This window comes from Hirundo rustica, chromosome 9 (assembly GCF_015227805.2).
Source record: "Hirundo rustica isolate bHirRus1 chromosome 9, bHirRus1.pri.v3, whole genome shotgun sequence".
Lineage (NCBI taxonomy): Eukaryota > Metazoa > Chordata > Aves > Passeriformes > Hirundinidae > Hirundo > Hirundo rustica.
The window spans coordinates 9,214,335-9,239,110 of record NC_053458.1 but is presented as its reverse complement, the minus strand read 5'-3'; the positions used below and the strand labels follow the sequence as shown (position 1 = coordinate 9,239,110).

The 24,776-nt window shown below is 39.3% G+C and overlaps 1 protein-coding gene across 5 annotated transcripts in view; it reads left to right on the top strand.

Annotated features, from left to right (window-relative positions):
* The window catches only part of MAST2 (microtubule associated serine/threonine kinase 2), a 187,842-nt gene that overhangs the window by 24,211 nt on the left and 138,855 nt on the right, over window positions 1-24,776 (top strand). Inside the window, exon 1 of one of the 5 annotated variants that reach the window (XM_040072328.2) lies at window positions 24,422-24,670. The exons of the other annotated variants lie outside the window; for them this stretch is intronic. Within the exon in view, the coding sequence (XP_039928262.1) occupies window positions 24,632-24,670 (39 nt within the window). The 5' untranslated portion in view covers window positions 24,422-24,631. Of the gene's footprint in view, window positions 1-24,421; window positions 24,671-24,776 lie in introns of those variants that run through there. 5 annotated transcript variants of the gene reach the window in all.

Genomic DNA, 24,776 nt, shown 5'->3' with positions numbered 1-24,776 from the left:
CTGGGAGATGTGAGCCTGGGAACCCGACCATTTCAGCCAAGTTGAACTGGGAAGCAGCTTTCTGAAAATCTACCTGTGCCTGTTTCTCTAGGGAATAGCTAGGGGCATGAATCTGAAAGGGATAACTGCCCAAGGAATTGAAGAGCTGGAACTCACTTTATGCTCTTCCTCGTTGTTCCTGTCAGGAGGTTTTGGTAGAAAACTTTTGGTAAATTATTTTTGAGGAATGTTGCTCTGCTAAATTAACATTTTCTAAGAAGATTTTCTGTATGGGGACACACACTCGGGGGGCTACAGTCAAGTCTGAACTGCACACAAAAAGGAACACACTTTGTAAATTTCCCTTAGTTTCTCTAAAAATCTAAAACCAGTGACGTGTGAGGAGAAGAAAAATCTAAGGGTAGGAAAATACAGGTATTTGTGAGCAGGCATATATGCAACAGAAAATGTTGGTAAATAGTAGATTAAGGCCAAAGTTGATTTTTTTTTTTTTTTTTCCTGAACATCTACAGAGTTATTTGTATAACAAGTTTTAAGTCAAGTGGGGAATTTTGGTGTGTGCTACTGATAGTGCTGCAAGTAACTGGATAAATTTATGTTACATTGTGAGACTGTTTAGAAGCAATGACCCCTTAAGTAAAAGGGTGTACCTTGGATAAAGCTCTGAGAACTTTTTGGGGGTCCCTAGACAGTTTGGCACCAGCAGACTATGAAAGGAAACTTAAATCTTTAAGGTTCAAAAAGCCACATGTCTGTGTTACAACTAATTGCAATTTCACAATGAAGTAATTGTAGTCTTGACATTTTCAGACATGTTGCTATATTGAAATTCTTCTGATTTGATTTAATTGTGTTGTGTCTTAATTTGGTGCTTGTTCAGTGTTTGCCTTAAATTTATGCTCTCACCAGTGGTTCTAAATTCAATGATAACAGAGAGGGAGAATGCTCACGTGAACTTGCCTATAAGTATCTGATGAGGATTAGAAAAAGTAATATGTTAAAACACAGGCCTGTTCTCTAGGGGCAGATAAATGCCTTGAAGCTTCATAACTTAGGTTAATGAAAATAACTGTGCTTTAAAACAAAGCACTAATTCTCAGATGTTTAATTTGGAGTACTAGGTTGTTGCCTGCCAGCTGTGAGCAGCTCAGCGAGCTGCAGATGTTTGCATGTTACAATTCTGCACATTACTCATATTATATGCTGTGTTTTCAGCAGTTCAAATGTTCTCATACGAAACACAATGCCAACGAGTTATTTTAAAATAATTTAAAATTCTCTGTTTCCTAAGTAAGACAGAGCAATTCATCTCTAAATCCAGTTTTTGTACCTCTGTGATAGTGTTTAGGTGTTGAATGATATGGTCACTTTCCTATCTCTCTATATTCTGTGATGGGCTGTACGTTCATTACAGTTGCAGTTAATTAAGCTTAGACATTACACATTTTTATGTGAAGTGGGTTTCAAAAGCAGTGACTAAAGAACATCACAAGATGAACACCTAATTAAATGCAGTGAGTCCTGGGATCTTGGAGCCAGTTACATGTTTGCAGCTGTTTTAATATGCTTGTTTCACAAATTAGAATAGAAAAAGGTCTCTTGCCAGTATAATTAATCTGCTTTGAAGAATAGCTCTATTAAGAGATGAGTAAGTTCAGTAATGCAGAGTGTCATTTTAATATGCCAGCCTTGACTGCTAGAGCATTTAATTCTTCTATTATTTGTTATAATACAGTAGTTGGATAGCTAGAGAGAAGTGGAATATGATTTAGGAAAGCCAAGAGAGCTGTGTGCATTGCTTCTGCTCCCTCTTTCTTGCTCTGCAAGTATCAGTAGATTTTCCTTTGCTAAATTGCTTTCTGGCATTCAGTAATGTGTTTTTTTTTTTTTTTTTTTGCTTTCTAACCACTACTAATCCTACAGATTGTTTACTGTGTTTAAATTGCATTCTTTTCCTCTTTAAGAATATTTGCAAGGCAAAAAGATAAGTTGACAGTAGCAAATCTACAGAAATGAGTTTTCAGCTTCTGAAACAAGCCTGATAGCTAGGCTACTTATCAGCAACGACTCCGAAACTGGGAATACATCAAATTTTAACTTGCTAAACTACATAAACACAATACATTGTTGGGCAGAATCTTTCAGCTGGTACATGTGTGATAATCTGGATTGATGTGCCTGCACAGCAGTTGCCACTAGGTCCGTGACTTAAGAAAGAACCCAGGGCAGAGTGAATGCTGAGTGCTGTCATTGTAGAATGAAAGGTGTTGGTCTGATCTGTGTGCCTTCTAAATATATGTGAGGATTTCAGAGGATGACCTTCAGCTCATCATCTACCTTAAGACGAACGGCTCTGATCCTGTGAGATTGAATTCTGGTAGGGAGTATCCTATTTAAGACTTTTAAATCCCTAAGATGGCTGAGGAAGTAATCAGAGCAAAACACAAAGCATCATCATGGGCATCTCAGTGGTATTTCCTGCTGTCAAGACCCAAATACACTAAAAAAAAATTGGGTGCAGGGAATATGCATAGAGTGCATGTTTAAGGAGGGTAATTTTATGGAAAATTTCTTATGACTTTTGAGGGTTTGTCTGAGATCTTAGCCTGTCATAAAGAGTTAGACCTTGAACTGAGTTTTTTTTAGGGACGTCATAGAATCCTGGAATTCTAGAATATGCTGAGTTGGAAGGGACCCACAAGGATCTTTGAGTCCAACTCCTGGCCCTGTGCAGGACACCCCAAGAGTCACACCCTGTGCCTGAGAGTATTGTCCAAACATTTTCAGACAGCCTTGGTGCTGTAACTGTTTCCCTGGGGAGCCTGTTCTGTGCTCAGCCATGCTCTGGGTGAAAAACTTCTTCCTGATATCCAGCCTAAACCTCTCCTGAGTCAGCTTCATCTTGTTTCCTTGAGTCCTGTCACTGGTGATGTAAAAGATCAGTAATGTGGATGCATTCTCTTATGGAGAAAAGCATAAAGAGCATCAGAGTTTCTAAATTCTAGAGAGGAGAATGACCTTGTGAAAGGATGGTTGTGCTGTAGAGGTAGATTGGGAGTGTCTTTCTTGCAACTGTTAATTTTGACAAAACACAACGTGAATGAAACTGCCAGGAGCAATGTCACAAGGTGCTGATATTCCATGGCTGGGCATTTATTGGTGTGCAAGGGGTGACTTTCCCCTCATGTTTATTAAGGACAGGATGCTTAACTAGAGCACTACACTAATGCTGAATATGCTTCTTCATTTGTGGAGAGAGATTTTGTGTGTGTCCTGTCCCATGTGCTGGCCCCTCACAGAGGGCATCTCAAGCACTTTTGTGAAAGAAACATTTGCTAATGTGCAACCCATTAATTAGGACTACGTCTCATATGCATTGCTCACCATCTAATGCCTGGAAAAGTTTGAGATGTTCCAGGAATTAGAAACCATGCATGTTCCTTCTGCCAACTGTGGCGATAGGAAAACATTTGAAGAAGCCTGTCAGTGGAAACTTAGATATGTTTGTGAAAGAGATTTTGAAATTCTTTTTTAGAATACTTAGAAACTCTTAATTTTCAGAGGTGCTCCCAGTACTGAGCTGACACTTGTGGTACTCGTTGAACTGAAAAACGGGCTATAATTTTTGAAAATGACATTGAGGATTTCAGCCAAGTGGTTGCAGTTCTGTTTAGTGTAAATTTTCTTCCTTATATTCTGTACCACATGGGATATGGTCAGAGCCATTTCTTCATGTTCAGAGATGAAGGCTGCTGACTAAGCAATGGGTGCTCTGTTAATCCTCTGATGCCAAATGTGTAAGATTTCTTGTAGGGTCAGTCTCATTTTCACAGGATAATTTCAAATGACTTAGGGTTTTACATTTTCTTTCAAACAAAGTGAAAGTTGAAACGAAGCAAAATAATTGTGTATTCATTGTGGTTGTACACAATGCCTGAAAATTCACCTTTCCCTCATCTTCTTCTAGAAGAAATTGTTACAAACCTAAGCCTCTTCGATTTTAAATAATGATCTGCAGGGTAGAAAGGCTCAAATGCAAAGATTTGAAGCAACTCTCAGCTGAAGAACTTCCTCTGTTGACCAAGCCTGATTTTTTGTGAACATTCAGTTCCCCGAAGCCGTGTGGATTGGGCAATACCGGCTGGAATGGGGAGGATGGGTCATCCTTGCGATGTTGGGGCTCTGGCTCGGCGTGCGCCGGGAGCCTGGTGACACGCAGAGCTCACACTGCGCCATGCTGCTTTCGGTCTCCAAGCTGGGGTGTGCTTTTTAGATGTAGGAGATCATACTGACTTTTTATTTTTCTGTATTTTTGCTCCTTTTCATTTCGGGTTTTTTTTGCAAATTTCAGAGATTAGGAATAGAAGCAATTGTATCTTACTTATAAACTTCCCCATATAGCATATTTCCCCTTGTGCAGGATGCTGTTGATTAAAAAGAAAATGAAAATTTGTATTGTTCCTGGCTGTGAGGAAGGGTGGCTAATTGGCTCCAGATTTGAGTTAGTGAGTGAGACTCTTACAAGGTAGGTAATTCCCATTGAATTCGTGTGGAAGTGGAATCCAAAGGCTGTGCTTTGTTCAAGCCTGTGGAGCTGGGTTGCCATCTGCTGGTGTTCCAGGCGCTGGGGACAGGAGTCCTCGATCCAAATGACTTTTTCTCAAACGGTGTTGGAGATCCCCGTAATCATCAGAGATTTTACAGCAGGGGTACGTTCTTTTGGGATCGCGTCCCACAGGAATCGCGTGTTAATAATTAGCCTTTTTCTTTTAGCTGGAGTATGAATTCCCTTTGTAATACCCCGCTGTGATTTGCAGAATACCTTTTCTGCTAACAGAGAGACGATGGTCGGGACATTTACGAAGAAAACAAGATTTTTTAAAAAAATAATCATTATTTGTAGCCGGTTCTAGAAATAAAACGGGGCATTTTCGGGTGGCAGCTGTGTGAGGTGCGCTTCGGCCTGTGGCCTGGTGGCGGCGCTGCAGCCCCGGGCGTTCCCGAGCGGCGGCTCCCGGCGGGATGTGCCCGCGCTGTGGGGCGGGCCGGGCCGGGGATGGCGGATGGCGTCCGCAGCTAAAGGAGGCCTCAGTTCCGTGTTGTTTGGCCGTTCACTACGGGGATTAATAATGCAGAAGGCCTGGGGAAGTGCAGTGGAGCTGAAAGTTCCAGCTTCAAAACCCTCTCCTAGTTACGAAGGGAAATTCTGTCTCCTCACGTCCTGCTCAGCCCCCAGCGCTTTAAGGCATTTATTGTTTATTATTTAGGATCTCTGCGTTATGCAGGCTCCTGGGTAGTGGTTGATGGAGTCACAGGGATGAGGTCTTGGAAGGAATAGGGTTTGCAGAGGCTGGCAGACGCCAGGTATGTGACTAACAAATTTAACATTAGTTTGCAAGGTACAACATCTGCTCTTCCACCACGCTCTCCACCTCTGCTCGTTATGTGTGCCGGCAGTGAGGTGAGTGCAGAGAGCTTAGAATTCCTCCTCCTCACAAAAGAATTAGATATAATCTCTTTTATTGAAAAATACAGCACTATTTCAGGGACAAACCGTTAATGCCAGTTGTGCATGGTGCTACCTCCTGCTGATTGCACGGATACTTATTACAAAAGCTGGCATTTGAATCTGATGGGAGAACTTCATTTACATTTGTCTTCTAGAGCACACAGCTGCTCTTTTCTCAAAATGTTTTGTCATAGATAATGTTACTTTTTGCATTTTAGGTGGTAACATGTTGATGATTTAAATGTTGCTCAGTACAAATGGAAATAGTTTTGTTTAAGAATAATCATGGAAGTCATAGGTGATGAAGACTATAAATTATTTCAGGGAGTAGAGAATGTTCAATACTTGACTGTACAAGTAGGATTTCATATTTTCATGTTGGTAGAAAAGGAAAAGACAGCAGGAGCTATGGCTGCATGAATAAAGGGATTTTATTACTGTATTAAATTGGCAGTTGTAATAACCTGAGGTAGGAAGTAAGTGGATTTCTAAATTAAGACCATGTGTGAAGTCCAAGTTTATGCACACTAATTAGATATTTGCATGGACAGACACTGCAGGGTCTGTTGGTGAATCTTTGGGAACATTATCAATTTTGGAATTTGGACAGGGCCTGAGGATGAAGTGCGGAGCAGGTTGTACACATTTGGCAGGGTTTGGAGCGCTTTCAGGGACTTAACCTTTGTCAGAGCTTTTAAGGTGTCTCTGGTAGGAAACTGAAATTGGATGTGCTATGACTGTGTGTTTTCATGCTAGATTCAGGACACTTGCTTCACACTGGCATCTAAAACTGATAGTCCTGATTGTTTTTTCACTAGGAAACTTCATTCTGAATAATTCATGTAAAGAACAGAAAATTATTGTGATAAATTCTGTACTAAAGTTATATTTCTGTATAGTGCATATTACTTAAGCACAGTCAGCATCTTGCTCTGAAGAAACTTCAGCATATTACTTGAAACACAGTCAGCATCTTTTTACTCACTTCAGTTAAGTGAATTCCATTTTGGAGTGGACTCATTGGCTTAAAGGAGGTTTTCCTATTTGAAAGAAAATGTGAACACCCTTCTGTGTAACCTGAGGCTTGTCATTGTAGGAAATATGAATTCATAAAACTTGCCTTGTGATAATTGTTAGGCACTAGACTGTCAGTTTGAATGATTGCAGTTCTCATTATCTTCAGATGCTGCATGTTATTTTTTTTGTCTGTGAATATGTTGAATTGATTTTTGGCACATGCAGTCACTTCTCTTCCTGACAGCAGCACTATTGTAGGTGTAAAGTGAGAAACTGCTGTAGTGTGCATGGAAAATTAGCTTTTTTGCTTGGGGAGCTATGGGGAACTTAAAATACACAGTTATTCAGACTGCCTTGAACACCCTGTTGAAGAGTGAGGCTTTGTTCCTTGAGTGTTGTTCTGTGGTTCGTAATGACCTCTCTATAAACACGTACTGAGGTAGACAATAGAAGTTGTGGGTTTTAATTTAAAGTAGTTGAAAATTTGCTGTTTTATTTTCGGCAGATATTTCCATAGAAAGGCATTGTGAGATATCTGCATTTAGTATTTATTTTAATATGGCTGCCTTCTGTGTCCGGTAATACTTCTTGAAATACTTTCCTAGGATGTGATAATAGGAAGATTGGTTTTAAAACATGAAATTGTTTGCTTGAGTTTCAGGCTGCTTTCTTTCAGAAATGCAGACTGTTTTGAGCCTTAGGACATTTATAAGAATCCCCTGTAGCATTTTGACTAAGCAAAAGCTTTGGACATGCTCTGTAATTAGTAGCATAATCCTCTGTGTTTGGCTGCCACTTTTGTTTGGTCTGTTTTCCTGCGCTGTGTCACTTTGGTTTATCCGAGCTGTGCAATGTGTCTTTCCAGCAATCCTTTTTCAGCCCCAGAGACACAGTGATTGTTTATTTTACCACTTTCAGGACGGTGGGAACACAAAGGTTTGTGGGCATCACCTCCGAAGAGCTGCAGCTCAGAATCTTTCCTGCGAGTTAATCTAAAATCCTCATTGCCTCGAGATTCCCGGAGGGGGAGAGGTGAAATCTCTTAACAGAGATAAGGGTAGCCTTGTAAGTGAAACACAAGCCTGGGACTTACGCAACAATCCTGCTATCTGAGCTTTGATGAGCTCAGGTACAGGGAGGTTCAGTCCCTTGATCACCTGAAGAACTGAAAGAGCTGCACGTCTCGCAGACTTTCTGTAAACCTCAGTTTATTAATGTTTAGCAGATGTTTAGAGCTCAAACGGATGGTGCTGGGGAATAATTTATTGCTGCAGTTGCTGTATATAGTGTGCCAGTATCATTTTCTTATTTCTGATTGTGTTCATGTTTAGATTTTCAAGCCAGTTGTTCGAGAGCCAAGGCATACCATGATATCTTACCTGCCCTTGCTGGGTTATTATTGCTAACCCGAGCGTTTCCACATTAATTGTGAGTTTCAGACTCTTCCCTGAAGGGAACTGCAGAGTCCTTGTGCTGTGAGAACATGAGGTATGAAGTCAGAATAACCAATATATTACCATGCTTGATTTAGAGTCAATGTCTCTAGTTCTTCCCTTTGTGAACAGAAACTAGGACAAATAATGGCCAGGTGCTTTTTTGTGTGTCCTTTCTTTTTTCCTCAGATTGTTTATTATAGGAACGGATGAGAAGAATTCCTATATTGTGGCATTTTGGATTGATCAGAATTATTTTCACTGAAAGCAGTTGTGGCCAACTAACTATGAATAGTGTAAAATTTGCTGAGAGGGTGCCGTACTGACCGAGGGGCTTTGCTTTTGTTATTTATTGCAGTGATAACATTTCCATTAAAAAAACCCAAGATACTGTGTTCATCATGGATATAAAACACCGTCACGTCGAGACTATAGTGCAAGTATGCAAAACTATGTCAGTGTGAACTTTCAGCTCTTTGGCAAAGGGGAATGTTTATAAAAGAGGATTGAAAGATGTGCAGGGTTTCAGATCCGTCATAAAAAGGATGTGAAATGTAATTAACCTAAAATAACCTTTAAAATATTTTTTGAGCCTGAGAAATAAAATGAACTATTGAGATAACGTAATGAGAGATTTTAATTTTATACCTTAAATAATATCCTATTAAAATCCTCAAGATTTTTCTTTGTGATGGAATCCACTGAGATTTATATTTTCACAATGACCTCATGATTGAGTAACATTGTTAATATATTTGGTGCATATTTGAGGGGTAAGGTCTAGGTTAATGGCAGCATTTATTCTTTAAGTGCTCGAAGCCACAAAGCTCTAATTGAAGATAGGAATGTTCAAACTTCATTATTTTAATGTGGTCATACAGTATAGTGACACTTGAAGAAGTTATATGATGAACTCCTATGGCAGGGTTTATAATTGTCCATGAAAACAAATTATTATGTGAAACTTTGAATTAAAGTTCTCTGCCTTGGAGTTTAAATAAAACATGAAACTTCAGGTCTTACATGGTTTCTTTATTTGTCTTTGCTTAAATTAGCAACAAGCATTTGCATACCTTTAACACAGAGAATTCTGCTGTGAATTGTTTACACAAAGTTACAGTGCATGCACTAAATCTCTCACACAAAGCCACCTCAGTAGGTAGAGTGTGATGTTTTTGTTTCAGGTAGTTAAGCCTGAAGAGGTACTTTTGGCAAGTCTGCATCTCAATTTTTCTAAATATTGGTAATTGAAGTAATTTAATGGATGAGCTGTTGTCAAGGAAAATGCCTACAGTGCTTATCACAGTGTCAGGAATCCAGGGCTCAGAGACAAAGGTCGGAATGTTCATTCCTGCTTGGATTTCATCAGTGCTGCTAACCTTGGTTAGAGCACTTTGCACACTGGGCTGTCTCCAGTTTGAGACAGATCCTTTTAGAGACCTCTCCTGCCTGTTCAATGTTCCTAAGCTCTCCTTTCCCTCCTGTGTTCTCCCAGAAGTGTTGATTTTTCTCCATGGCTTTCCCTACCCCCAGGAAAAAAACTCCCCACAGTAAAATTCAGTTCTTATTACTTGATTATAGCCAGAAAATTCTGGGTAATTGTGACTTTGGGCTGCTTTGTGCACACATATCCTTCCACTCTGACCTCCTTAGTCCCTCTCCGCTGTCAATTCTTTGGGCTATGGGCTCCTGGTCTGGGAATTGTGAACATTCTAGAGTTGTATCTTGTATTGCAGCTTTACAGCTGCTCAAAATTTGCACTCCCCTTTGCTACTGTGCAGTCTCTAGTTCTGCTACTACCTTTATTTCTTTAGTATCTCCTTGCTAAATGAACAGTGTTCTGAATCGTGGGCTTTTGATCCACAAGCTCTTTGAGTCTGCTCAAATGACAGTATGCAACATAAAAGTCAAGTTTGTGGGTATTATCTAATCTTTCAATAACTCTTTGTTTAGTTTTAGGTAAGGTTCTGATGTTTTGCCTTAAAATTCATCTATCAAATACTGTAAATAAAGTAAAATGTAGAGTGATATGAATTTTGAATGCATGCATTTCTTATTGCAGTTAATTCTTGAGTCTTAGTAGAATTAAACTGGCTAATAAAAGGGAAGCTTGGCAAGATAAATGATTAGGTGTTTGAAAGGCAAGAGGAACAATGTGTAATATAGCAAACATGCAGAACTGTCTGAATTGAGAGGAAAAGAGCTATGTCAGCATTGCCAGATTATATTGATCAGGTATCAGCATCAATCCTGATTAAACAGGCAGCTGTTTAAAGTGGGACTTTCTGACAGTGACATCTTTTATTTTCTATATGATTACTGGCCTGCTGACATGTTTACTTTCTCAATATAATTTACATATTGTGTTTAAAATGTTGCTGACTGAGAAATAGTTGAATTATGTAAGGCAGGGTAAAAAGAAAATCAGACCTTCTTATGCCTGATATGAACATGTATGAGTATCAGGTATACCTACAAACAAACCAGTTGGTTTATGTACCAACTTAATTCCAAGAGAGCACTCCAACAAATGGAGGAGCTTGCTTATCTTCTTATTTTTTAATGGTAAAAGAGATTTAGAAACCAGCTTATATATATATATATACACACACACACATACATATATATATATACATGTATGTGTAGGAGATTAAAAAGAAAATGGCTGCAAATGTTTGTATAAATGAGAGTTGTTGAAACCCTTGGGAGACTCTGTTCCGTGTGGTTTATTGTCAGACAAATCTGTGGTATCAACTTCCCCGAAAAGCGTCAAGAATGGATTAAAAACCGTTTAAGGGTGCTTGGCCATTAAACTTGGGTCAGCAGTGAAGTGATAGATGTCCCTTACAGTTCTAGTTGCTGAATTTCTCTATTTTTCCATAAGCAAAAGGTGAACTGCTCTTCCCCCTGGCTTACTATAAATTGCAATAATTTCAAGGGAAGAGTATGATGGTGCCTGGTTTCTTCAGTGGAGTACATTAATGATGCATGCCCTTCCATCTGCTGTCGGATTTCTTTCTGTCACATTATCAACAAGGATTTTATCATCAAGCTTTGCCTCCATTGCATGCAATTTTTATCTGAGAATAGTCATGGACAACTATTCGTAATGGGCAGCTCCATTTTTCCTGGCACACCAGGAAACTTCCCCAATAGTTTTGGTGTTCAGAAGTAGGTAACCACCATTTCACATTCTGGAGCAAGCACTGAAAGGTTGTTTGAACTCTACTTTGTGTTGTGTAGAAAGGATTAAATTGATTTATCTCCATTTCACCTAAACTACATTATTGAGCTTATGCTTTGTGTTATAAGATTCTGTTCTGAGTTGAATCCCCCAGTTCAGAGTACTGGAAAGCATATAATAATGTTCACTGCCCCTAAGTATAATTATTACTTTACTGTATGTTTTTCAGATAATTAATCCCATAAAATACTCAGATTCTGCCATGACTGTGCTGAGGACTGCCTGTCTCATTTACATGCAGTTCTGGGTCCAATATCATATTGTCCTCAAACTGCACGGGAAAGATTTTGGAGGCTGGGATTGTGGCTGGATGGTGCTGCTTGTTTAAAGACCCTGCTCTGTGCTCCCTTTTGAAGCAGGCAAGCCTTGAAGTTTGGGTCTAATTGAGATGCATTAATTGAGGGGCCTGTATTAACCACTGCAAGGCAGGAGATGCTGACTGCAGTGTGCTGAGGAGGATTGGACACCCTGGAACAAAATGTTAGTGGGAGAATTCACTCACTTCTGTGTAGACTGGGCACATGCCGTGCTGGGACATAAGAGCAGACTTCACATGTTCAGTGATGGTTTCATAAGACAGATCAAGCTCCAGCAAAGATCCCATGGGAGGAGGTGTAGCATTGTTTGTGTCCTTAGTAGTGCTCAGTTCTGGTTCGAAAGGTAAGTCAAAAAAACACCCTAAAAGCTGAAATAGAAATAGAGGTATGCAAAGCTAAAATCAGTACAAAATCAACTTGCTTTGAATTTCAAAAGGTGAACCGATTTAGAAAGAGAAGCTTGAAGAGCAAGGAACATCAGTGAAGAGACCTGCATCTTTATATAGTCTTCACAGAACTAAATTAAGGACCTCTCCTTCAAAGCAGAAGAATGAAGTGTTCCCCCATCTTACCTATGAATAAGAGTTAAGAATGGTTAAAAGGAAAGCAGAATGGTGAGGAACAGACCAAAGGAAGTTGTTAATTCAGTGAGTAAAAGGAGATAATAACACAGCTTTAAAATAATTTAAAGATGAAATGTGTGAAATACTATTTGTGCTATACAGCCAAATGCTTAAAATAGTCTGAGGACTGGAAAATGGCAAATTGAGTACCAGTATTTGAAAAAAGGGATCCACGAGAGATTCATGCAGTTAGAATTGCAGATGTTCCCTTCATGCTGTGGTTGCCTAAATCCTAATTCCTACGAGTGTGATTTACTATTTGGTTGCATTAACACAGTACATGCACAGAGCAAGTCATTCAGATCACCCTGACAGTGTTGACCTCACTGTTTATACTCTGCTGTTAGAATACATCTGTCATCAGTGGCTTTATATTTATTTCTAGGTCACCCATTCAAATCATAGAATCATGGAATGGTTTGTGTTGGAAGGGACCTTAAGGACCGTTTTGTTCCAACCCCTTGCCATGGGCAGGGACACCCTTCCACTAGATGAGGTTGCTCAAAGCTTCATTCAGCCTGGCCTCGAACACTTCCGGAGATGTGACATCCACACCTTCCTTCTCTGAGCAACGTGTGCCAGCACCTCCCCACCCTCATAGTGAATAATTTCTTCCTCATGTCCAATGTTATATGCATGGCTGTTCGTTTGACATGGAAAGGTCATATTCTCTAGCAATTCTTCTGACAGCTACTTTTAAAAATTCTATTGATTGGCAGGTTCTTAACCCAGAAAGTTTTGCTGTTTCATAGAGATACATTTTCTTTAGAAATGTAGTTTTCAGTCAAGCTCTAAACAATTCAGAGCCTGATTGTTTACATGATCAGCAGAGACAGTAATTTAAACAGCCCAATCTCTACCTCTCCCATCTAAAAGCACCAAGGAACTCTTCTCACAAGCCGCAGTGATTTTTTTGCAACCATTATTTTTCTGATGAAAATCTCAATAACTAATGCTACGACGCTTCTTCTACTTTTTCTTTGGAAAAGCTGATATAGGACTGAAATAATTATTTTGCCTTGGACATTGTCCTAGCTGCTCTGAAACCTCCTCGATAATCTGCTTACTTGTTTGGCTGGGTAGGAACGGACTTTGGCTTTTCCTCTGCTTCCTGTTGCAAAAGCAGCTTTGAAGGCAGTACTGAGAAGGAAAGGGAGCTGCTAGCGTGGGAAATTCAGGAGCACAGGACAGAGCAAACTGCTACAATCAACTGATAATGCTGATGTCTGATAACTTGGAGGTATACTTAGAATGCTGCTGCTGTTTTCATGTTTGTCTTTTGTTGTCCACTGCAGCTCACACTTGCATTTAGTTGCTTTCTACTTCACTGACTTCAGAAGGAAACCTAAGGAGACAGGGGTTTCTTCAGCTTCATTTACTATTCTGGAAAGAGCTGCTCCTTGCCTTGAATTCCACCTTGCCTGTAGAGATTTGTGTTCTGCTGTGAGATCATTCTGTCAATATAGGCTTGTTTACTTCACAACTTCAGGGGTTTTGGAAGGCTCCTTTCAATATTGAAACATCCACCTTTTGCACTAACAGCAGCGTGAATTGCAACTGATGACTGTCAGTATTTCTTTCTTCTAGGAAGACCTAATGGTTTGGTAGAATTGAATTCTCTATTTTCTGATGTAGTTTCCTGTGTTAATTGGTTTCTTGCTGGATCCTGTCAGCCTCACTGTGATACCAGCCTTCTGAGAAGCCTGTTTTGTGGATGCATTTAGAAAAGGCTCTCCTCCTTTCATGGAAAGAATTTTCTCTAGGGATGCTGCCAAGTCTCAGAAGACCAAGAAATGTTACGGCTTTGTATTTAAGTCTAATCAAACTAGCATTCATCATCATTTTCTCTCTTTAGAGAAGGAACAGCTCTGTAGATGAATATGTGTTTTTGGCATTGGCTTTAACCAAAATTGAAAGTAATGGTATGAATGATCTTGACTGCCAGAGACACTGAACAGTAGTAGGGAGTCAAAGTTTCTCCAATTGTTCGTTCTTTCCTGGTAACTTCCAAGCCTCTAGCCAATTTCGTCCGGGCTTGGAAAGAATAAGAAATGTCAAAAATAACTGTAATTGCAATACTATAAGAATTGGAAGCGAGTAGGAGACACCCCCTCACATTCTCTCAGTGGCAGTCAGTTTGTTGTTTATTGTGATTTGGCACTCAAATATGACAGTGCTGGATTAACTGGGGGAGGTGCTGTCTCCAGTTGGGTGGAAGTAAAATAGGAGAGCCAGAGTTACCTCTGTCAGGGCGCTGGGAGGGAGCAAGAGACAAAAAGCCAAACTCCAATCTGTAAGAAATTTGGCATCCTTAATTCTTTTTGCTCGAGAAGCAGCTTGTTTATATTGCAGTAATGAAAGAATCTGGCATCCATCTGTTTGCAAAAACATTGATGTTCATGACCTGACTCTGGGCAAGGCAGGAAGGGTAACTTTTGAAATGCTTCCTTGTTGTCAGTTTGGCACGTTGCTTTCGATGTGGAAGGAGTGGTGGAATGCTAATCCAGCAAACTGGAGATCTTCCCATGTGGTTGCCTTTGCAGTGTCCGGTGGCTGCCCTTGCACTGCAGGGTTAGCACAAGGAAGTGATGGATGTCTTCCCTGGACTGTAAATCCGACCTTCCAGAACGGAGGGAAGGGAACCCTCGCGTTTTGGTTGTGCATATTGGAGCTGAGCGTACTTGTGGCATCATCTGCAGTTTATTTCTTTGCCTTTCACTACTAACAACATTACAAAAATTAGTATTCTACAAGCTTGAAAGACAGACTATTATCTAATTGGCTTTTGGTTAGGAGGATACTGATTTCTAGGTCAATGTAAAACAAATGAGCATTTAAATTGAAGAGGAGCAGCTGTTCCAAAGCCCCTTTCCACAGTGCCTGGTTTTGTTAAGGATAATTATGTCTAATTTTAAATTATGATAGCTTTGAGTATTGAGCTTTGCCTTGTTACATCCACTATCTCGTTCTCCTTCATCAGTAAGAATGTTCTATCATGGAGCTAGGTTTCTGATTGGATTTATTTTTCTGGGCCTTTTGAATTATGAAGAGAAATACAGCTTTAAGGGATAGGGTTTTCAACACTTTCATGCCAATGTTACCACACTCACATTTTATTTTTCGAGGTCTCAAAACTGATACAGCGTGTCTGATTCCTGTGGAAAGATACTGCTGGGAAAATACATATTTATGTAAATATGTAAGATTTTTGTTCATATTTTTAGCTTGAAAATGGAAACGTCAGACTCTAGTGCTGAAAAATCCAAGAAAGCTCTTGTCAGCCTTGGAAGGAAACATATGCTAAAGATGTCCCATGGATTACGTACTGCTTATTTCAATTAACACATTGATATTCTCCCTCAGTTCTAGAGACAAAAAGCCCAGGTGACGATTCAAATGATGCATGAAAATGACATTTCAATTTTTTCTGGTGAACTCCAGATTTTTTTTAAACAAAGAACAAAAGATTTCAACTGTTTTGGTCAATGTTATATTAGTAACTCAGTAGTATGCTTTAAAGAAATACATTGTAAAGATACTGCTGCTGCAATGAAGCACATTTGTTTTTCTGAAAGGTTTGCTGCTGGACATGTATTGTCGTGTCACATGTAAGACTTTTGTGTTTGAATATAATTTGGAGTAAAGTGTAACAGTATCGAGAAATGCAAAACATATATATTTGCCTATTAATTTGAAATCCAAGCATTTTTTATGTGCTACTTTTATGGAAGAAGACATTTGCCTTTTAAAAGGATTATTGTCACACTTTTCCTGTGAGAAATATTACTTGTGTCTTTTAAGTCAACTGCTTAACTGTTGTTATCTTTGAGTTAACTTGTCTTTTGCTTCCTCTCTCCTGATTGAATGTAAATGGTTCTGTTAGAAAATACAAAAGAAAGTTTGAGAAATTGCCAAATTACTATTATGTTTCTACTCTTTTCAAAATGAAAAATAGCTATCAAATGAAAAAAACACCAACAAACTAACCAGGGGAACTCATAAAAATGGAAGGTCTGATGCAGATCCTGGAGAAAAGGAAGAATTGAAAAATACCCCATAATTGTACCATAAGTCTTTGAAATCCTGACTGAATTTATTCTTTTTATCTTTCTTTCAGTTTTTGTTCAAGTTTAGTGGATAAATGTCAGAAAATAAGGATATCTATAAAAAAGCTTTTAACTTGTCCAGCACTTCAGGGAGATGACAAAATTGTGAGAAATCAATAGCAAAGTTTTGTCTGCGACCAGAAACGGAAGAACAAAAACCTGTCAGAATCCATCAGTAAAAAAACTGCTGTGAGATGTCTCCCTAGATATTGATGTAAGGTTAGTCAGCTATAAACAAGGAGAGTAGGAGAGAATAAAGACTTCTAATTCCAAATTTTTTGGCTTATCTTCAAGTATTTATTTCAAAGGCAGTGTTTGAATGTCTATCACGTTGGTCTTAACCCAGCAAAACGGTATGACCTTCGGAGTCTTGTTTAAGCACTTTAATATCAGCTGGAAACCAAGTTAAAATTCATGGCATACTGAAATGAATTGTATGTGGATTAGGTTGGAAAAATATATTCAGTGCTGTAGACTCTGTTCTGAGCAGAATAATTAAAGAAAAAAACAGTTGTTGGGTTTTCATGGCATTTTTCCTAATGGGTTTTCTCCTAATGAGTGTGTATGACAGTGTGAATAATTATTTGTAACTGTTTAACCAGTGTAATAGAAGCGGTTCCTTGTCTCATCAAGTGCAAGTTCCTTGAAGCATCAAGTGTTTGTTTTGAGGAAATGAGCGTCCAAAGTGACAAATATCCTACAGATGCAAGTAGGAGGAAGATGCAGTGAAATACAGCTTGGTTTAGTCTCCTACCTCTGCAATTAGTTGTCCTTAAACCTCTTTAGCGAAATTCTTAGATGAAAAGTGCCATCTTTCTATAAAGATCCTCTAGCTTGTACTTCAGAGTCAAATGCGGCTTTATTGACGAAGTAAGAATTGGAAGCAGAAGTTTGGGAGCCGTTTACAGAGCAGGGAAGCGTGTATGTGCAAACCACTGCTGCAGTGGTGAGGCTGCAGGAAGGGCACTGCTCGTCGGGAGTGTGGATGATGGGGGAAGCCTTTTGCGTGTAGTAAAATTTTGAGAGTATTTATCAGCGTGTGTTTGCATGAGATATGAGGTGCATCTGTAGCTTTAGAGAGCCAGTTTCTAGGGCAAAATAGCTTCTAGGCTAACTGGGCTAACGGATTCATAATGTCTTTCCTGTGGGATTCTTGAAACTACGGCCTTTTTTTCCGTAAATGTTTCAGTAAATGTCAATAGCTACACGTGGGAAACACAGCAAGTTGGTGTTGAGTCCTTGAGCTTTGGGTTTGTTGCCATTCTGATTGGAGTTATTAATTGCTGAGGTTTAAGTCCTAACGTCTGAAGCATGAGGGTTGTCTTACAATAAAGTGAGACAAACTTGGTTTTGGTAATGTCATCGAACGTTTAGTAAAGAGAAATTATATTTTCTTTGGGTTTAAATTTGCAGCCTATATCGAAAAAGGCTTTTCTGCCTATCAAAACCACGTTTCTTTTAAAAATGGCATTGTATTTGAAATGTAGCATGAGAGAAGGCGATCTCCATTCCCTTCTAATGGCAGTTCAACTCCAGACCGTGAATTTGCGTAGTGAATCCAACATTTTCTGTAAATACTAAATTTAATTGGAGATTCCTTTCCAAAGATGTTGGCTTGAGCCAAGGCTGTGCCTGGAAGCTGGTGTCTCTTCTGCATGTCCCTTCCCTGGTACAGTATGGAAACAGTTGGTCTGTAGATGAATGAACTCTTTCCTCCAGCCTTGTCGGCAGCAAATTTACATTTGTATGGAAGATGAGTGGGAGTGCTGCCTTTCATAAGGAATGGGATGTGGGGGATGGGGCAGTCTGGCCCAGGAATCTAAACCTAGCAAACTGGGAACAGAAAACGCGCTGTGAAAGCCTGAGTATTGTGTGAACCTTGAGGATTTTTGACATTTTTTCAGCGTTTCTTTTTCTGGGACCGAGCCTCATAAGCGGTGGTTCAGGATGAGTTCCTGCTGTGGTTCATTGCTAATGCACAGCTTTACTCCAAAGGTCTTACTTTATCAAACTGAATCTTGTAAATAGGCAAGACATCCAGAAGAAATTCAGACAAGCTGTCAGGCGAGTTTCCTTTAGGTTGCCTGCCAAGTTGTGTTTTCTTTTTATTTTTCTTTTTCTTTTTCTTTTTTTTTTTTTTTAAAAACAAGTTACCTCATCAACCTTCCTGGTTTCAGTAGTCTGTCAGTGTAGCTCAAAGAGACACATTTTTAAATCTCCAGATAAACACAGCTTGATCAAAATAAATAAAAAAGCCCCAAGCACTTAAGTTGCAGTTTGACAGCGAAACATTTGGCTCTTTTTTTTTTTTGCACAGATAAATGCTACCAAAGACTTTAAAAAAAAAAAAAAAATCACTGAAGTTGTCAGCTTATAAAATTTTGGAAAGTGATACTTTTTTCCCCACCAGACAATATGTTATGTAAGGAAATGTTATAGCTTTAAAGTTTCCCACAGCTTGATGTCTTGTTGCTTTTAGTTTTGATTAAATAGAGTAAAAACTATAATGAATTGGGAATTACGAAAATGTAAATTTGAATCTCAGTGTTTTAGATAAGGGCTTTGGTTCAAAAAATTCCTTCATAATAAAATCTGTAAATAAAGATATTGCATCTTGCCACAGAAAATTGAAAACTGTTGGTCTTTTTAGCCTGATTTTTGGATGGGAGCTCTCTTTGTATGGCAAAACGTGAATTCATCACAATATCATCCTTTTGTGTAGTGCTGGCATCCTTCACACCATGTCTCCAATGATGGGGCCCTGGTTGTGTGAGAGACTTTCTGATGTTTTTGTAGTTAATATGAAATATCAAAACTTTTTAAGTGGTCAGTATAAGTGGACTTGAACCTCTGGAGTTTAAGGAGTGCAGCTATTGGATTCACTTAAGCTATTCTAGACAGCGCACACAATATTGACCCACAGTGCGATGATTTGATTGCCAAGATGACCTTTTCTGGTTTTGCTTTTATGGTAATGGTAGGTTTTAATTCTGATGCAACGGTATAAACCACAAAAGATGTCAGGATGCAGTGCCAAGAACCTGAAATGTCTAGGAAGTTATAGCAAAAATTTTTGCTCTATTTTAGTGAATTTTTGTTTTTTTCATGGATATTGAGTGATACTTCAAATATCAATTACAATTTAAGGTAGGTAGAAAGTAGTTCATGTTCAGCACAGAAAGTACAGTATGCAAACTGAACACAGCTCAGAGATGAGCCACGTGACTCTACACAGATATGTCTTTGTGCATATGTAAATGCACTCTCTAATATAGTAGATACAGACTCCTTATTTATCCCCCTTTGTGGTTGCTTTGGTGAGTAGAAAACGTGAGTAGTAGGATAATAGGCCTATTCAGAAATTCTCAATTATGTTTTAGTAAAATGTATTGTACACAGGAACAATTGCATGACTTCTAAGTGACTTCCTGTGGTTGTTGCTTTTCTGACTGTGAAATTGGTCAGTCCCTGGTCATCTTCCACTGATGCTATTTGAAAACCTGTGGGCTACAGAATAGCTGAAAAAATTATTGCTTTCATTATACCGAAGTTCATAGATGGAAAACTCCTATCATTTTTACCTTGGCAATGTTCTAACCTCTCAGATTTTTTTCTTCTGCAAGACAGAGAAGTGATAGATTTTGGTAGCAGGCAGTGGAACGGGGTCTGAACCAGCATGGATGAGAAGAGATTTCTTCTTATCAAAAGGCAAAAAATGCTGACCAGAATCCAAGCACAGACCCCTCCTAGAGACCTCAGAGATAGTGTTGGTTGCTGTCTGGTGTGTAAAAAGTAAAATTCCAGGTCCTCTTAATATTCTTCAGTGTCTTGTCATACATGTTGCCTTTCCTGGGATAATTAAAGGAGATTGAGTTCTTAAAGTCTTTTAACCCTTATGTTTTTCTAGCCTGGCAACATTTATTTTGGATCTTTCATTTTGTCAATATTCATCCCAAAACACAGGCAACAGGAACATCACATGGATTTTCCACGGTGATGTCATCAATATAATATCTAGAGACAATCCCACTAATTTATGACGTCATAAGTTCTCTCGGTCTGTTCAGAGCTTCCTTGAACTGTCGTAGCTATACACTGTTTTTAGAATTACAAATTCACTGTTACACCTTGTTCCTTTTTGGAATTGATGCCTTTTAGGATGCAAGACACGGCTGTCTTCAGCAAGCACTACCTTTGGACTTTCTACCTAAATAAAGCCACGGAATGATTACCCAGTACTTCATCTCTGATAACAGGTGTCTAAGGCAGAGTCTCTTCCCAGAACACTTGGAACTGTTTGTGACTCTGTGTCAACTTCACTGTGTTTCCTTCTTTTAAGAGTTCTTGGCAGATTCTTCAATGCATTTGTCCAAACACTTCTGCCCGTGCTTGTGGTTTTTTTTCCCCTGCGGCCTTTTACAGCAAGAAATAGCCCAATGTGACTGTTGTGTAAAGCAGTACCTCCTTTTATGTCTTTGGAAATTGCTCTTAGCCTCATTTAATTCACCCCAGGATTGGGAAGCTGATGAACTGCCCTACGCTACTTAGCAGGCTAATCCTTGCAGGAGCCTACTGGAAGTTCATGGCTCCTTCCATTTCTTGATGGCTTCAAATCAAGATTCAACTTTTGCAGAGCTTTTTCAGAGCTCTGCAGCTAAACAGGAATTGGTTGGAACATGTCCAGGAGATCTCAATACCCTTTCTCTTTCCTTGTTGCTGCAGAGCAAACTTTCTCCAGATTTGTAAATTTGATGGAGGGAGGAAGAATTGAGTTAGGCGCATACTAAAGTTATTGGTGAACCAACTTTGAATTCTCTCTTTTAATCTCCCTTCCCATTTATTTTTAGTGAACTTGTGTGTTAAGGTAGGTACTCTAATTCTTAAAGGATTCAAGTATTACATGACCTTGTTTTGATTTTTTTTGCCCCTGATAAACAGGTTTTTTGTTAGACCCTTTCTAAGTGTAGTCTGCATCTGGAAACTGTTTGGGAAATTTCTTCTAGAATTAACTTTTTATATAATTGATAAAATTACATGTTGTATACTTCAATTTCTTTAATATCTTTCAGTAGTGCAGTCTTTAGTGTAATGTCTTATAAAAATAATTTCTCATCTCTAATTGGAGATTTACCTGCAGACCTTTTAGGATGTTAAAATCACTAAGAGTGGTGTAATCTTTTGGTGAAATGACAGGTAAATTTAAATTTCTAAAGGTTACAATGTATTTAGTAAAAAAATTTTCCATGTCAGAGAGTTGCTTTTAAATTCCATTTGTCCTTTGCTTGTTTCAGTTTGATCCTAAGTATTTTCTCCCATCCTCTTCAGTCATTGATTTTCTGTGGTAGATTTTGCTGAAGGAGGAAAAAAGGAGAGTGGATGAGTCTTAACAGTTAAATAGGAAGGAAGAAAAAGTTGTCACCCCATTTGTGATGTTTTTGGTGGTGGTTTTTGATCTGACATTTAAATATACATTGCTTACGCTAAAGAAGGAATGGGGACAGGGAAGCTGGAGGAAAAGCCATGCCTGTTTTTTTTTTCCAGCAGCCCCAGTTGGCTTCTCTAACCCAGAAACTGGGTAAGTGTGGCAAGCAGCCAATATGAAAGCATCCTCCCTAAGAAAGCTTGAAATTTGGAAGATCACAGATGATTCTCATGGTATTTTGAGAGTCATGCCAGCCTCCATCAATTACAAGTCACTTGTGAAGGCATATTGAGAATTGGCAATGTCTGAATATTACAGTAAATGATCCAGGAAGGATTAGATGTATATGTGCCAATAAGAATGCTTCCAGTTATGTTATGGAAATAAGTTATGGTTATATACTACTGTTATCTAGCTTGAACATTTTCATTTAGTGGTTGATTTAGGAGGAGAATACAATGGGAATGCTGTTGCATTATTATTAAGGTGCCTTGATTCCTCTCACAGAGTGTGTTGTTTAATGCTGGTGGCCTTAGAAGAGGTAAGATCAATGATGTGGTTATTGCATGGTCTAATAGAAATATTTCCAAAATCTATTACAGACTAAAATAAATTGCCAAGTGCATGTAACGTATGTGAGCATTCATGCCAAAATGTTTTGTTTTTATGAGATTTTCTTAGGTAAAGGTAGAATTTTTATGGTACTAGTGTCTGATAACTGAAGTTAGTATTTTGTATTTTTTTTTCTGAGGAAGCTTATTTGATGGCAAAATGCAAGAAACGATATTGAAACCCATCATAAATATTACCACAGTGAAGTCCTGTGTTCATTTTACGTTCCTGTGTGCTTTTAAACAGAGCTTAACCTGTATTTTTATGTTGCTGCTCCCTCCGGGTGCCACATCCTTAAAGTTCTCCCGCAGAGTTTTGCGGCTGGCTCGCTGTTCCCCGGGCCCATTTGCAAAAGAAGATGCTGTTCCTTTAAAATGAAGTGGCTGATGGAGTTGTTTTCACTAGCGCAGGTTTTTATATGGTACAGTAGGCTCCATGCAAATGAGCTCCTGCCCTCTCCGGAGCGCACAAAGGCGCCGCAGCCCTCGCTCGGCATTCGCTTGTGTAAAACGGCAGATGGATGGAAGGAGGGACGGCGGCGGGAGGATTTATTAGCTACCCTCAATAAAAGAACCGCACTCGCTCCGCAGAGGATCAGAAAAAGAGCCTGCTGAACGGGATTGAGTTGTACCTGCTTTCAGCCGACTTTACAATGCTGCGTTCAGCTCATGTGACTCGGTCACTTAGCGCGAAGATCAGCTAAAGATTTCCGTGTAAATCTCTGTTCCTTTAAGCACCGCCAGCCTGTGTGCTTGTGTGGAGACTCATTTTGGCTTGCAGCTGTCATAACTGGGAGCAGGAGCTCCATCGAGCTGCGGTGGGCAGCCCGCGGGCTGGGCTCCGCTCGCCCTGGCGTTCGCACACTTGGGGATGTCTGGCTGAAATCCCCTCCTAAACACAGCTCTCCATGAAGTTTGCTTTATGTACCTCCTGAAATCCTTCAGAGTCTCAAGTTAGGTTCTTTTTAAATACAGTGTTTATATTCAGGAGTTATAAATAGACTCTTCCTAAGCTTTTATCAGGAGGTGAAATCTGGTGCTTTAGGTTTCTGCTAAAAAATTGAAGGTCGTCGCGGCAGTAGGTTGTTTGTTATATTTGCGATACTTTCTTTTTTTCCTTTTTAAAATCTAGAAAGGGCATGTGTAGGACAAAGGCTTCTTGACATGCTCAGTAATTTAAATGATACCAGGATGAGCATACCTGGATTTTCGTTTTTACTGGAATGGTGTTTGGTATAGCTAGAAGCTTTATTGTTGTTTCATTTCTCAACACATGCTGTGTGCTCACGTTTTAAAATGGCATTGGCATAATGGACCTAAAGGGGCAAAGCCCTTTTTAACCTTGCTGGAGTTGTCTGTGTGAAGGTAGCTGGAAAACAGAAGCTGCAGGACAGACTGAAAAATCCTCAGCTGAACTGTGCTTTTTCCATTTTTTTTTTTTTTTTTCCCCCTCCCCCCTGCCTTTTTGCCATGGATGACGATGAGGGAAGGGCTACTTCAGACAGCTCTGTCAGTGACGAATAGATGAATGAATTCTTGAATGTTCAGAACTTGCAACATGTGTTGCAGAGCCTTCAGCACAGGAGAGTGGCAGGATCTCAGCAGTGAGCTGAAGAATGTGCGGTGCCTGCTGCATGGAGGAGCCCAGCATACCTCAGAGATAGCAGAAACAAAAGAATGTGTGACAGTAGCTGGAGAATCTGACAGTTGCTTTGTCTTGCAAAGGAATTTTTTTTAGAATTGGGAAAAATTAAATTCCTCTGGTTTTCATAGCGAGATTTTTCTGTGTTTTTAGGGGCCTGTGTGCCCACAGTATTGCTTTTTTAGTTAGCGTGACTGGGTGATTTTTAAAGGAAATGTGACCTGGATTTTGTGAGCTTATTATACACAGTAAATGAATGCAGCTGTTTTAGTTTACTGATCCCTTATAACAGCTCAAGTAAATTGAAATAAAGTAAAAATATGTGTGCGTGGGATCTGAATTAAATTCCACTCTTTGGCCTTACGTGGAGTCGTGGATTATTATTATTATTATATATTTGTAGACAGTTGTGTGTATGAGGGGAGTGAGACATCCAACCTTGAAAAGATTTAGGAAAGTCGAACAGATTTTTTCCAATGTGACCTGCTAAATCTGCCACAAAGAGGCAGGCAAAATTACGTACAGATAGTCAGAGACCGTGGCTGCAGTTCTTCATGACAGGCAAGTGAAAGACCATGTCCTATTTTTAGCAAGTGGACGAGGGCGAGTGGGAGGGGGAGAAAAGTTTGAAAATAATGGACTTCTTTAGCAGTTAGAGAGCAAAGCTAGTGAGAAGCAAGTGAGCTTTAGTGATCAGCAGTCGAAATATGGATGATTCAAGCATTCTTCGAAGAAGAGGGCTGCAGGTAAGTGTAACTTCAGCCTTCTTTTATTTATTCTCCTGCTTGTAATGTTGACAGTCTCATAAAAATGCTGGCAGTTGTTTGGTGTAAATCAGGTTGAGTACATAAG